The following is a 13267-nucleotide window of genomic DNA, read 5'->3' as shown; positions in this document are numbered from 1 at the left end:
ATTTGACACAAGCTCTCTTACCGTCTTTAGTAACATAGGAATAAATAAACAGCTTAATGTATTTCATATAATGTTATTGGGTTAGCCTTTGTGCTAATGTTACTGGTTAGCCTTTGTGCTAATGTTACTGGGCTAGCATTTGTGCTACTGGGTCAGCATTTGTGCTAATGTTACTGGGTTAGCCTTTGTGCTAACATTATTGGGTTAGCATTTGTGCTAATGTTACTGGGTTAGCCTTTGTGCTAACATTATTGGGTTAGCATTTGTGCTAATGTTACTGGGTTAGCCTGTGTGCTGACGTTAGCCTACTGGGTTAGCCTTTGTGCTAACTTAACTGGGTTTGCCCTTGTGCTAATGTCACTGGGTTAGCCTTTGTGCTAACTTTACTGGGGTAGCCTTTGTGCTAAAGTTAGTGGGAGTTGGGATAGAATTTTAACAAATGATAACACATTTTAATGTGGCTTAAGCTGAAGTATGTTTTTCTTGATTCTCTAAATTATTCTGGAAATAAGCCTGCAAGAAGCCAATGATGCAACAGACAAGCACACAGAATATTAATTGTACAGTAAAGTTTTCTTCTGTTTGGTCACCTTAATGTCTCGGTGTGCTATCTGGTTGTCATGCAGGTATTTGAGTCCCTCCAAGATCTGCCGCGTGTAGAAGCCGATGGTGGGCTCGTTGTTTTTCAGAGGACCCCACTTGGACCTCAGGAGTGCAGACAGACTCCCTGAAAGCGTTGGGACAAACAACAACAACGATCAACAAGCCCAGTTTGACCTGAGATCAGCAGAACACTTCTGAGAAGTCTGAAATTCACAACAAAACTGATAATCTGAGCTTTCTACCGACCTCAATACTTCTGTGTAAATCATGTACAAAATCCATTTTCTATGCATTTATTTCAGAACAGTGTGTGTGATAAGTGTAAATATTGTTCCTTTGGATTGAAAATGCTTCAGAAGATGTTTGAAGTAACGATCTGGTTATTGCATGACCTTTTTGGAACTGTAAAAATCTATTACAAAACAATTTAGTTCTGTGCAAAATATATCTTATCCAGCCAAGAAGAAAGAAAGAAACACAAAAATATGAGCAATAATAGCCACTTGCAGAATTTCTGCAACCTTGAGACTTGGAATACGCAGTGCAGTGAGCATCCTGTCCTTTAATGTCACATTAAAGTGCACAAATGACTCACTTATTTCAAATCTCACTTATTTCAAGATGTGGGTATCACTTCCGTGAATCTGTACCATCTTTCATTTCCTATTTTTAAGAACATAACAGCAACAGCAGGCCTCACCTCCAGGCACCTGCTCCATGAAGATCTTTATGAAGCCGTTCTCACTGATGGATCCGAGGTACTGGACGATGTTCTTGTGCTTTAAGTGCTTGTGAAGAGCTATCTCCTCGTGGAGCGGCTGAGAGTACCTGTATTAAAAAAAACAAACAGACTATGTTGCAGTACTGTATGTAGATATAGTTGGAAAAGTAGTTGATGTCATGCTGATTCAACACCACAGTTTCAATACTAAAGAACTTAATGAACACTCAAAAATAGAGAGTATTCTCTATTTTTTATTCACCTTCAGCTCTCTGCATGAATCTTTCTCTCTCTCCCTCCCTCCCTCCCTATCTGGAGATTTCAATCCACTTCTGAATTATTTACCCAAATCCTCCACATCCTTTGCAGCAGAGCGCTCTACTGACTTGCTGATGTGATTAGTGGAACAATCTACTCTGTGTGAGAGATGAGTACAGGACTAAGACTAGACAGCAATGTGAAGCAAATACAGTGTTTGACAGCTCCCCCCTAACCAGTCACTCAAGTGACAACAAGAGGTATTTCATAAGGGTGGTTTCTATCCGAGGCATGTTCATAAATTAACCTTCTAACCATTAACTGACAATAAGAATTTTGACAAATTAATACCATCAGTTGAATGGTTAAAAAACATTTGTATTATTGGTATTTTTAATGGGTTACAGCAGACATTCTTCCATTATAAATAGTACATTTTAGTATTGTCTAACAGTAAATAATCAGTTAGGGGTGGTCTGTTAAAAAAACAAAACAAAAAAACATTTAAATTACCATCCCTTGCTTATCCAGTTTGAACATGAATTACATGGCAATGTTTTTTTATTAAATTAAGAAATATCTAGTGTGCAAAAATGGCTTTTTGGTCCGTGAGTCACCGAAAATATATGGATTCATCCTTTGAGGATGATAAATATTCACAGATAACTAAAAGGTTCCCTGTGGATTTTTGATGACTAGTAGAACTATGGAGCAATGTTTTCAGGAGCGGTTCCCCGTGTGGTTTAGAGTCACACGTAGGCGACACCACACATATTCCTGTCAAGGGTGTCACACGATACAACCCCTCCAAGCTGTGATCCGCAAGGAATCATAGCAATGTGATGGTAAACATTGAAATATGTATCTTATGAGGAGGGAACATGTTTGTTAGAATTCAAGGATACAAATGTTTTTTGTAGAAGAAAACTGCACATGGCACCTTTAAGTCAAATGTGTCCATTAGTCTTTTGAGACAACTTCAGGACCAAAACAGGACCAAACCACCGGTTGAAGGAAGATTTTGACATATTTGTGGTGATGACTATGAGAGCAATTATTTTATGTCACTGGAATTTCACAGTCTTACAAAAATGTTGATTCTCTGGCAATACTGTGAAACCCTCAGGGTGACAAAGAGGACTCTCACCTGCTGTCTCTCTCTGGTATTTCCTTGATGGCCAGTCGGACCTGATTGCTGAGGTCTCGGCCCGCGTACACCACTCCAAATGTGCCTTTTCCCAGAACCACCCTCTCTCCGTGCTCATCGTACTCATAGTCGTACTGTGGAGACAAGCAACAGTCACTATAAAGAACTGATATGTTCATGTATCACGGTGCCTGTTTTTTCTGTTGAACAAATCCAACAAATCAATGTATTTGTATGCAAATCATTTACAGGAAAAACACTACGACCCTGGTTTTAGAACAGATGTGTTATTAAAGGTTGATCTTCAGGTTGGAGACAAACCAACAGTATGTTTCAGCTGAGAGATGCTTATATTACCACAAATATCAAACTAGCTCTCGAGTGAAACCTGTTAGACATTTGATCTGTGTAACTCAACTCGGTCACAAAGGGTGTGGCAGCGTTTTTGGGGCTAATTAGCGTTCCTTTTCCAGAGGCAGGTGTTCAGTCTCTATTGTCAAAGCATACAAAGCATGCCAGCAGAATCCAGGTCTTATCCCAGCAGGTTACTGTTCATGTTCTCTGGGTTTGCAGCTGCAATCCAGTTATTATAATGCAAATTGTGAAGAACTGAATAAAAAAATCTACATTGATTGACGGAAGCATGAAAACAGTCTGTTTCCTGGCACCGACTTGCCCAAAGCTAATTAGCTGTCAAAGCATGGTTTTGTGGTCACTGCTACTTTTCTGCCAGCGATTCAATTCTATTGATGGAAACACCACAATCACATTATATTTCCTGTGGGTGACAAAAGGGGGCAAAACAGGCATGACAGACACACAACAGGATGTGACAAAACAATGTTACAAAACAACAAAAATCGGGTGTAATAATAATTGAATATAATCAAAGCTTATAAGGCAAAAAAAAAGAGAAAAAAGAAAGATATGTGATACAAAAGTGAATCCAGTACTCAGTCCTCTCACCTCTAAGGCGTCGGTGTCACAGTCCCCCTCCTCTGGACCTCTCCAGGCCTCCTCTGTTATGCTGTTGACCAGATCACAGAATCTGCCAAAGGAAAGCCTCATCAGTCCAAAATACAGATCTGACACAGCACAGAAATACACAGTGGAGTGTGAGAGTATTTGGACACGTGATTCAAAATGAAACAATGCATGAGCACTGATTTTGAGCTCCCAGAGTTCTGACTGCGTGGTTGTATCGACACCAGGTAGGCAGGCCTGCAGTTGTTCCGTGACACACGTGCACCATCAGACTGGATCTCTTCCTCCACCTATTTCTTCCTGCCTTCCTTCCCTCCCTCTCACCCCTCCTTCCCCACTGTCACTGCCTTTTTCTCTGTAGCATCATGACAACAGCAGGCATGACTCACCGACTCTCACATTCAACATAATGGAACTGGAAGTGCTCGGGAGCCCCTGATGTAAGAGTCACAAGTCTGAACACTCAGCGTTTCACCGAGCAGCCAGCGAGGAACGCGATGTTATCGAAATGAGACAAGGTGTGCTCGTGCCAACGCAGAGGTGCGAAACTTCCCACCCGAGATCACAGCTGACGAGAGGGCCCTGAACTACTGAAGGGGTGGTTACAAGTTTACAGTTAGACTGATGATGAGCTTTATGATCAAATATACATCTAAGACAAACCTGAATTGTGTTTCTCGTGAGTAAGACTGGTTGTTAGAGCAGGTTGTCCATTAATCTTATAGTGTTGCGTCAATATGTTCAACACAATGATCTTTAAATCCAATATTTTCAGTGCTATAGGCTGAGTCTATAATTACAGAGCCTCCAGCAGGAGTATGAGAGGTTAATCTTTCACTAATCCTTAAAGATCAGCAATTACTTGTATTTGGTAAGAATGCAGTCATAAATGTTGGTAAGTCATTAAGGGAACCATGAGTAGGATTTGTCGGTTGTGGTTTGTAAACACAATATTGAAAGTTGGCCACTTCTCCTTAGCTCAACGAGGGTTATGGCGGGGGGAAGGCAACCCCTGATTCACTCCTTTTGGAACAAGCTTTGTCCACTTCTGCATCGCTGTATTTGCATTTTTTCTGCACCATTTCCTCCATTATTTTTCTCTTCCTCTTAGACATGCACTTACTACCGGTATCTGGTGTTTTTATGGAGGCTGACCAGAAACATCCCGAACACAGCAAAACTACAGGCAGACGGCAAACAAACCTTTTACAGTGCATCTCTGTGCAGAAATAGATCTGGAAGTCCTCTGCATTGTGGAGCACGTAGAGGAAGGCACTGCGCTCGTCGAACTTGGAGATGCTGAGGAGAGACGGATCACGGTTAGCTGGACGACGGTCCCATGAGGACAGATATGACTCAGAGAATGAATGAAGCCTTTCACTGGACTTATGAGCTCAGCCATCGAATCTCGGGGGGGAATGAAACAAAAGATTGTTTGTCACCGCAAGTGGATGGCCGCTCCATCACAATATAAACCCCAGTAGATGTGACGCACGATAACAATACAACTTCCTGACATACACAGACAAATACGTGGCATTATGAGGTGTTGTTGGGAAGTTTTGTGTTGATTCCAGACAACAAATTGTCAAATTAAATGATGAATTTCTCTCCAAAACATGGAGGGCTTCGTTTCGACAACCAAATGGAAAGTGTTATCGACTGGGATGAGCGCTTGTCCCAAATCTTAGCCGGCGTGCCGAGGCTTGAGCCGCCGAGCCAGACGACGAAGAGACTGCATGTGCGGCCGTATTGTTGCTCGCCGAGCTGCCATTGTGTCCTGCTGACTGTCTGCAGGCTGAGTGGGCACAGAGAATGAGTCGTTCCCTAGCAACATGTGATCACAGCCCCTCCACTGATCTGACACTGAATTCCTTTGAGGACCGTGGAAGGAGATGCAGAGAGAGACATCATGAAAAACGCTCCACGGCAGACTGTCTCTGTCTGGAGCCGTGAGAGCTGAAGAGATCAAATCTGCACATTGTATGCATTTGATAAAATGCAGTTTTTTTTAATGCTTTTGTGCATGCTTAGATAACTCTGCACAACCAACATAATAAGCCCTTATATGAGACCTTTTCATATTTTCAGTCAACATTAAATCCAGATATTTGTCTGGCTTTTGTGATATTTTGCTTCTATGCTTCGCTTTTTTAATATAGGTGTATTTCTGAAACACGTTTCTATTCATACCTTGGGACAATGTTAGTTTTTAGAGAGACCTGTGCAGAAGAATATATACAGTATGAGCAAAAACCCAGAAAAATTACACAATTATAGACATTAGTTTCACATTAAAGGAATATTGGCAGTAATGTAAATGTAAGATAGTATTCATAACTCTGTTTTCATTAGTGTATAGAAACTAACAATCATTGTGTTTTTGGTGGGAGACGTATATCTTAATCTTCTCTCAATCCACCATCTGATGATAAATTTGAACCAATCACCTCTGGAGACAGGTGCGAGGTGGTTGTCACATGGTTCAGCTGTAATGTGAGTGGGTGATTAAAGACGGCAGACACTGACCTGACACCTCGTACTGATGTGGCGCTGAAGTTCCACTCATGAATCCCTTTGTGCTTTCGGAGAGATCAAAAGAAATAACATTAGCTTCTGGGAGAGGTTAAACCAATCAATACCTTGACCAATTGATTGTAGTACGAGAGTAGGTGCATTATCCAAAACACATTGATTCAGTACATTGGCTACAGGACATGAATGAAATGAAAATATGAAGTCAGTGTGGCCGATGTAGCTGTTATACTAGGATCAGTTTCTGGTGAGCAACTGGTTTTATTCATGTACTGCTGTGTAGGTAAGCAATAAAATGCTACAATATGAGAAAAATAATCAATAAGCAGACGCTAAAGGTTGTCATGACGACAAACAAGAGTCAAGTATCGCAACGTAGCATCTAACCAAAGATAACAAAACAGGAAACCCGACAATCATCATCCATTGAATTCTGTTGGCAAACAGGATGATCATCTGTGATTTAACCATGAACTAGTTTAAGCATTTAAATAATGCAAAGCATCAGTATTGTTGCTATGGGAACTTTCAGCATGATGTTTGATAGAAAGATGGATTTTCTCTTTCTCAAGATAGTGTATGTTAACAAAAAACAGCATATTTTGGGGTGGTTGGTGGGATCAGAGTTCCTGGTGATGATATGCGTCATGGACACCCACCTTGTCATCAGGAGCAACATGCCAGATAGACACGGTGTTGTCGTCCACATCTTTATTTATGGACAAATACGACGGCTGGTACACTTTTGTGGGCTCTAGTATCAACACCTGGAGAAAACATATATTTCTTTTATTAATCTGTTTTAAATTGTGCTTCCACATATTAAACCTGAGAGCTGTCCAGTGAATCTCAGCCACCACTTCCCAGGTTCCCTAGCCAGATTCACTTACAGGAAACCGGACAGAGGAGACATCTTTCTTGGTGGCCTCCACCAGGAAGTCCATCCAGAAGTCCACCAGCTCCTGCTTGGGGGCTGGCTGCTCCCCGCCGGGTTTCTTAAACTGTTGGTAGATCAGGATGGTCTCCACCAGCGAGCGCAGGTACCTGGAACCGAGCAGAGACAATAAAAGAAGAGAAATTAATTACCAGCCCAGAAAGAAAATGAGAATATAAATCTTTATTTAACTGCGATGTCAGAGCCGCACGAAACCTCACCGACATCCCATTTCTCACCAGGAAAACATCTGCAAACAAAATGTCTCACTGGCAGATATTTTGCATGTGTATTACATTGTTTTAAACCCATGAGCATAGATCAAGCAGGATCCCAGAAACAAACAGCACCATGTGATTGTGTTTCCATGCTGGGGCTCATTTTTCTTTGTGACATTAATGGAAACTTAAAGAGTTTTCACAGTACAAACCCAAATAAAGAACAGCAGGCTCTTAAGCACTACAAAACAGAGCTGCAGACTGTTTTACTCCACATGCCGTAAAACTGATAGTCTCATAAGATTTACATCATTTTGGACTTTATTTTCCTGGTTCTCCATTAATATACAACAGTACCTCCACACTTGCAGGTAATGTTTTTCATTTTTCAAATTGAATTATTTTTTTTTTGTCAAACTGCTCTTTTGTCAAGTTTCTTGTTAATGAACAGTTCTTCATAAAATGTGCCTTATTTATTCACCAAAATCCATGACAACGGTGCTGTTCAAAAGGAGCAAAGTCAGTTCCTCGTGATGTTTTTCTGTTCTCAAAAAAACAAACAAACAGCAATGCAAGATGACCACAGATGGGCTGGACTGGGATCTCAAGGGAAAGCTGACAGAAGCGCAACCGATGATGGATGGATGTCGAAAAAAATTCATTTTCCGGGCACGCTAATCTGAGTGTGGCTTATCCACGTTCTCACCAGACGGGAGCTTTGAGTTTGAAGAGTTTCTCAGAGGCCTGGATGACCCTGGTGTTGTCGCAGGCCAGGATGCTGGCGCCCAGGAAGAAGCCCACGTCCCAGTAGCTCTGCAGCTTGTCCAGGCTGCCCTTTTTCCCCAACAGGCTGCTCAGCTTCACTCCTGGAAAACAAAAAAGATGAATTCCATACAAGAGAAGATCCTTTTTGACCAGCCGCATATTATTTCAAGAAGACAATGCTGCAAACATGCAAGTTAAGAGTGTCTTCCAGTAGAGTGTATAGGTTTGACAAGTCATGACATTCTAAAGGTAATTGTGATGTTGGATTTGGCTTCTGCTGCTACATGTCCTGGGTGTAGCAGGGAGAGTGTAGGGGGAAAGCAGGGTCCAAAGGGACGAAGGGTAGGCCTTATTCCAGGAAGTGTAGGCTGATTCCCAGGACTGCCTGCTCCGTTTCACACATTCCTGAGCTCCTCTGAGCCTCAGGTTTTAAGGGCAGAATCACAAGATTGGCAACAAGGGCTCCATGGGAGGAAACATTACTATATGTTATCAGATTGTTCTTTATTAAAGCAGCAATAATCAATATTTTTTTTATCCCGCACTGCATCAAATGACTGTGTGTAATGTGACAGGGGATGCAGGCGTTATGGCTAAATACTGCAGCGCGCCTCAGCTCTGTGTGCTTCTTTCAGCTTATTGTTTACTCTCATCGCTTTCAGCTGCAGTGGACGGACGTTTTCAGCTCTAAAAACACAATTCTATCCTACCTATCCCAGCATCAAACAGCAGGGAGATGTAGTTTATGGCTAGCAAGGGAAAATAGTGGACTTATTAGCTTCTTAAGAGCCACGGTTTTCCCACCTGAGCTGTTGGAGACAAAAACAAAGCTAAAAAGAGAGCGAATATTGGAATTACATTTGTCAGGAAACACAAATACAAATGCATGCTCGTATTGATTTGTGTCTGACGGGTATGTAAATAGGATCCGTCCCGCTAACACAGACAGCAGCAGGCAGCTGGTGTCAGCTGGTTTGATAGGAGTGCTGAGACTGACAGTGTGTGTGTGTGTGTGTGTGTGTGTGTGTGTGTGTGTGTGTGTGTGTGTGTGTGGACATCAGGAATTAATATCAAGAATAATAGAGGATAATATGAAAAACGAACTTCAACTAAACAAATAAAAAAAATATATATATATATATAATAATAAATAAATAATAAAAAGTAATAACAATCATAATAATAAAAAATACTGATCATAGTAATAATAATAATGGTGTTAATAAACAGAAGAAAAGAGGAAACAAGGTGGAGACAATAATAGTGAAAAAATGAAATGATCAAAATATCAATCATACTAATAATAACACAAATAATATTCATAGTAATAATAACATTCTTGAAGAACATGCCCTCCAGACTGAAGACAAGATATCCAATCTGGAACTCACCCACTTTGCGAAGCTCAAAAGATGTGTCAAACTGGTGTCCGGCCGCCAGGAGCAGGACAGCATAGTTGATCCCCGAGTGTAGTGTTGGCTCCGATACAAAGCCCTTTTTAAACCTAACAGGAGAAATGGAAGGAAGGGAAAAAAAAAGAAGAGAAAGGAACAAACGCGTCATTCCAAATCCCTAGCATGTCTGCGATAACGGATGGCTTCACGGGTTTCCCCCGGCTTCTCGAGACACTTCAAGTTACAAAAACAATTACAACCATATTGAGTTGGGACCACAGAACCGCAACTGTGAGAACCCTCGAAATTTTCATTTATTTAATGAGCAATCTGTTGTGCTGAGGGAAGGGGTGTGAATGTTATTAGGAGCCGCTGCCAACTTGTGTCGTGGAACTGAAAATAACAGCCATATGGGAGCTCGATAACACCAGCAGCATATTCAGTCGGCGAGGAGCAATTTCCAGATGAAGGCAATCAGCAGCCTTGCGTCAATATTATTTCGTTATGATATTAAGTCAACTTCCATCAGCTCCTGTTAGCTGCTATGTATGACTGCAATAGCCTGATTTGAATCAGAGCAGCCATCCTGGATTCAACAAGGTGTGAAACCCTCCACATGCATCTCTCTGCTGACTCATTAGCAAAACATAAAAAACATCCTGCCGGGGTTTTTTGTTGGCAGCCCACTCATGCTGTGAACACTCATCATCCAAACGTCTCAACAAGGCTTAGATGTGGACTGAACTTACAATCACGCTCCAGAAATGAGCACCTTAAATGACCAGTATGCAGACATGCATTGTATATTGTTTGAACAACTTGTCTACGGTCTCAAATATCCATTATGAGCATTAATCTTAATGACGGAATCTAAGAAATCAACAATAGGAATATATGGGTTTCTTAAAATCATGCACACATGCAAAAGATGGGCTTCAACCTGTGTAACTAGACATTTGGCAGGTGTAACAAGTTGTGCAACCTTTTGCCCTGCAACGAGCTGGCCTTATTTGACTCGTGGCCCGCCTGTTTCCTTGAACGGGACTTGTAATTCTCCTCACTAAAGAAAAGGGTTTTTACCTTTTTATTCGTGACGGCATTCACAGTAAACTCTCAATACTGCGGCGCCACGATCCAGTGAGTCACCTTAGAAGGCATCTACCTTTCATCTGGCCCTTCGGAACATTTCTTCTAGCAATATTAACATGTGACTCGGCATCTGGAAGGGCCACCCGACATCTTTGCCGGCTCTCTCACCAGTGTGTGCCGCTGTCTCTGCTCGGTGTGTCAGTGAAGTGGGACTCCAGGAACGTGTCCTTATAGATCCGTCCCACCAGGCAGTAGATGTCCGAGGCTACCTGCTCCTCGCCCTCCACCAGGGGCAGCATTATGTCCAGAGCCTTCTGTCTGTCGCCCGGCAGGTTCCTCCTACGCTCACAAACACACAGCAGGCAAAGGTTACTTTTTTTATTTGAATGAGAAGCAATGAAGTGAAAGAGTGGAGCTCATACCTATCCAGGCATGTGGAAAGCTGCAATATTATTATTCACATGTCAATACAATGTTGGCCACATGGCGTGCTCAGCCTGTGAAAATAGTCGTGAGCTCTGGAGACATCTTAAAAGACCCTTTTATGTTGCATTATGGGAAGTGTAGGATTGTGGTTTTGGAGCTAGGCACACACTTGAGGAGGGATATCTTGATTTCGGACATTCCTTTATTTAATCTGTCTCATGCAAGTAAAGGCAGTTAGCTGCTGAATCATGGCTAACTCTCAATTCCTCAGAAGGTGACGTTAGCTGCTTTTATCTCATAAAAATATAGAAAGATCTGAATTCCAAAAGAAAATCAATACCAATTCAAAGGTCTGTTTTAAACCTTTTGCAGATAAACATTTGCCATTTGAACAGTCTTTCCCACTCCTTTTTCCTTTTTGGATAATCACACATAAACAACAGGAGTTTCCACAAATCATGAAGGCAGTAGTGGGTGGCACGCCTTCTTCCATTTAACAATAATGGGAGCTATAAAACAATAGAGAGCACACACCAGCAAACCAATACTATTCCCAAGCACTTAATGCACCATCTCCATCAGCTAGATTTAGCCTCTTGTTTCCGATACCTGACTGTGGCGACGGGACTCCGCTGATTTAGCATTTCACTCGTATAACATTGTTGGTTTTAAAGAAAGGATCAAAATTGATGTTACAGAATGAGAGATATTGTCTCACCCCCCACATATTTGTCTTCCTTGTCAACACCTGATACCTAAATTACCCACAATGCAACTGCCACATGGGTCTGGTAAACTCAATTCGTTGTCACCCCAGATTTGTTTCAGTTTTAAAGATCTGATTGACACTCGACCCCCCCACTACTCAACAAGCCCCGTAGACCAGATTAAATGTGTAAAAGCAGTGAACCGAGTTGGCGTGTGAACATATGTAGCTATGGGAACACAGCTTTCATGGGCCAGTGACACCTGGCACAGAGGATGCCACTCAGAGCCCGACTTAAATTACTGAGGCTGCTGGGTTCATTGAAAGAATCCCAATATAATCTTTTATGTAGAAGCGTGAGCCTGCAGTTGATCATTAAGGGGCTAAAACTTCTTTTATAACTAAGGATCGAGGCTCTATAATGAGCAACCCATTCAAAAATACAGGAAATGAACAGCGAGCTCTTGAGGTCTTAATTAATTGAATTACGTGAAGGTTTTTCTTCCCCTCGTGAATGCTTTCATATTTCCTGTTCTGATCACTCAGATGCAGAAGAGATGCGATTACTGCCTCTGCTGAATGAGAAAAGATGGGTGTCTAATTAAGCGCATTATAAAAGTATGGACTCAAATTGCAGGAAAACACAATTTCTTTTTCCTGCAATTTTCAAGAAAGAAATGGTCTGACTCACACATGTAATTCATTTTAACATCAGTTGTCAGGTTATTACTTAATACCTTGATGAAAGTGACAATGACGTTTTTTTTTTTGCCATTGTTAGACTGAGAGACATTTCTAATGTCCCTTATTTATAGCACTGAAGGTACTATAAATGACTTCTGACCACATGTTCAACCTACCAAACAAACACACAGTAGAGTCCAGACATGTTAGCCTGACTGTAATAGACGAAATCATTGGCATCAGTGGCCAGCGAATACGTGACGGAGAATATCACGAGGGAGTCACAACGTAGCTAAACATGGGTCCAACCACGCGTCACAACAACGCAGAGGACGCACTGACCCGGGGTGACCAGCTGGCCGAGACGATCATTGAACGGGACAAAACAGGTGATTACATACCTGACTTGTGTTTGTTTGTTTGGGCAGGTTGAGACGCAGTGTTGCAGTTAAAACCTTGAGAAATCCTTTAGCAAATCTTTTGTGCTGAACTAAATAAACTAGACCAGAGATCATCAACAGGGGGGTCTGCAGACTGACTGCCGGAGAGCCCCGAAACTATTTGATCTCAAGCTTTGTGTCCAAAAATACACATTAACATGAATAAAACCTATAATCAGAAAATATTAATCTTCCTATTTATAGAAATAGTGATGCAGAAATGCCAATATAGAATTCAAATATGTGCTGTAAATATAAGAATTTGTCAACCATTATCATTTTAATGGCTTAGCATTGTAAAACTACATCATTACAGTCTACATGGCCCTATAAGCTGCACTACACATTATTATTGACTGGTTA

At 41.5% G+C, this 13267-nt stretch overlaps 1 protein-coding gene across 1 annotated transcript in view; it reads right to left on the bottom strand.

Annotated features, from left to right (window-relative positions):
• Positions 1–13267, bottom strand: part of map3k5 (mitogen-activated protein kinase kinase kinase 5) — a 56050-nt gene that overhangs the window by 11984 nt on the left and 30799 nt on the right. The window contains exons 7-17 of the mRNA XM_084030268.1: positions 10817–10987; positions 9557–9669; positions 8107–8266; positions 7139–7292; positions 6908–7015; positions 6243–6295; positions 4917–5012; positions 3696–3777; positions 2730–2863; positions 1304–1431; positions 591–727 (exon numbers count right to left, since the gene is read on the bottom strand). Of these exons, the coding sequence (XP_083886394.1) occupies positions 591–727; positions 1304–1431; positions 2730–2863; positions 3696–3777; positions 4917–5012; positions 6243–6295; positions 6908–7015; positions 7139–7292; positions 8107–8266; positions 9557–9669; positions 10817–10987 (1336 nt within the window). The remainder of the gene's footprint in view (positions 1–590; positions 728–1303; positions 1432–2729; positions 2864–3695; positions 3778–4916; positions 5013–6242; positions 6296–6907; positions 7016–7138; positions 7293–8106; positions 8267–9556; positions 9670–10816; positions 10988–13267) is intronic.

This window comes from Eutrigla gurnardus (assembly GCF_963514095.1).
Source record: "Eutrigla gurnardus genome assembly, chromosome: 16".
In the NCBI taxonomy this organism is placed as follows: domain Eukaryota; kingdom Metazoa; phylum Chordata; class Actinopteri; order Perciformes; family Triglidae; genus Eutrigla; species Eutrigla gurnardus.
The sequence above is the reverse complement of the archived record's forward strand: the minus strand, read 5'-3'. Positions and strand labels throughout refer to the sequence as shown.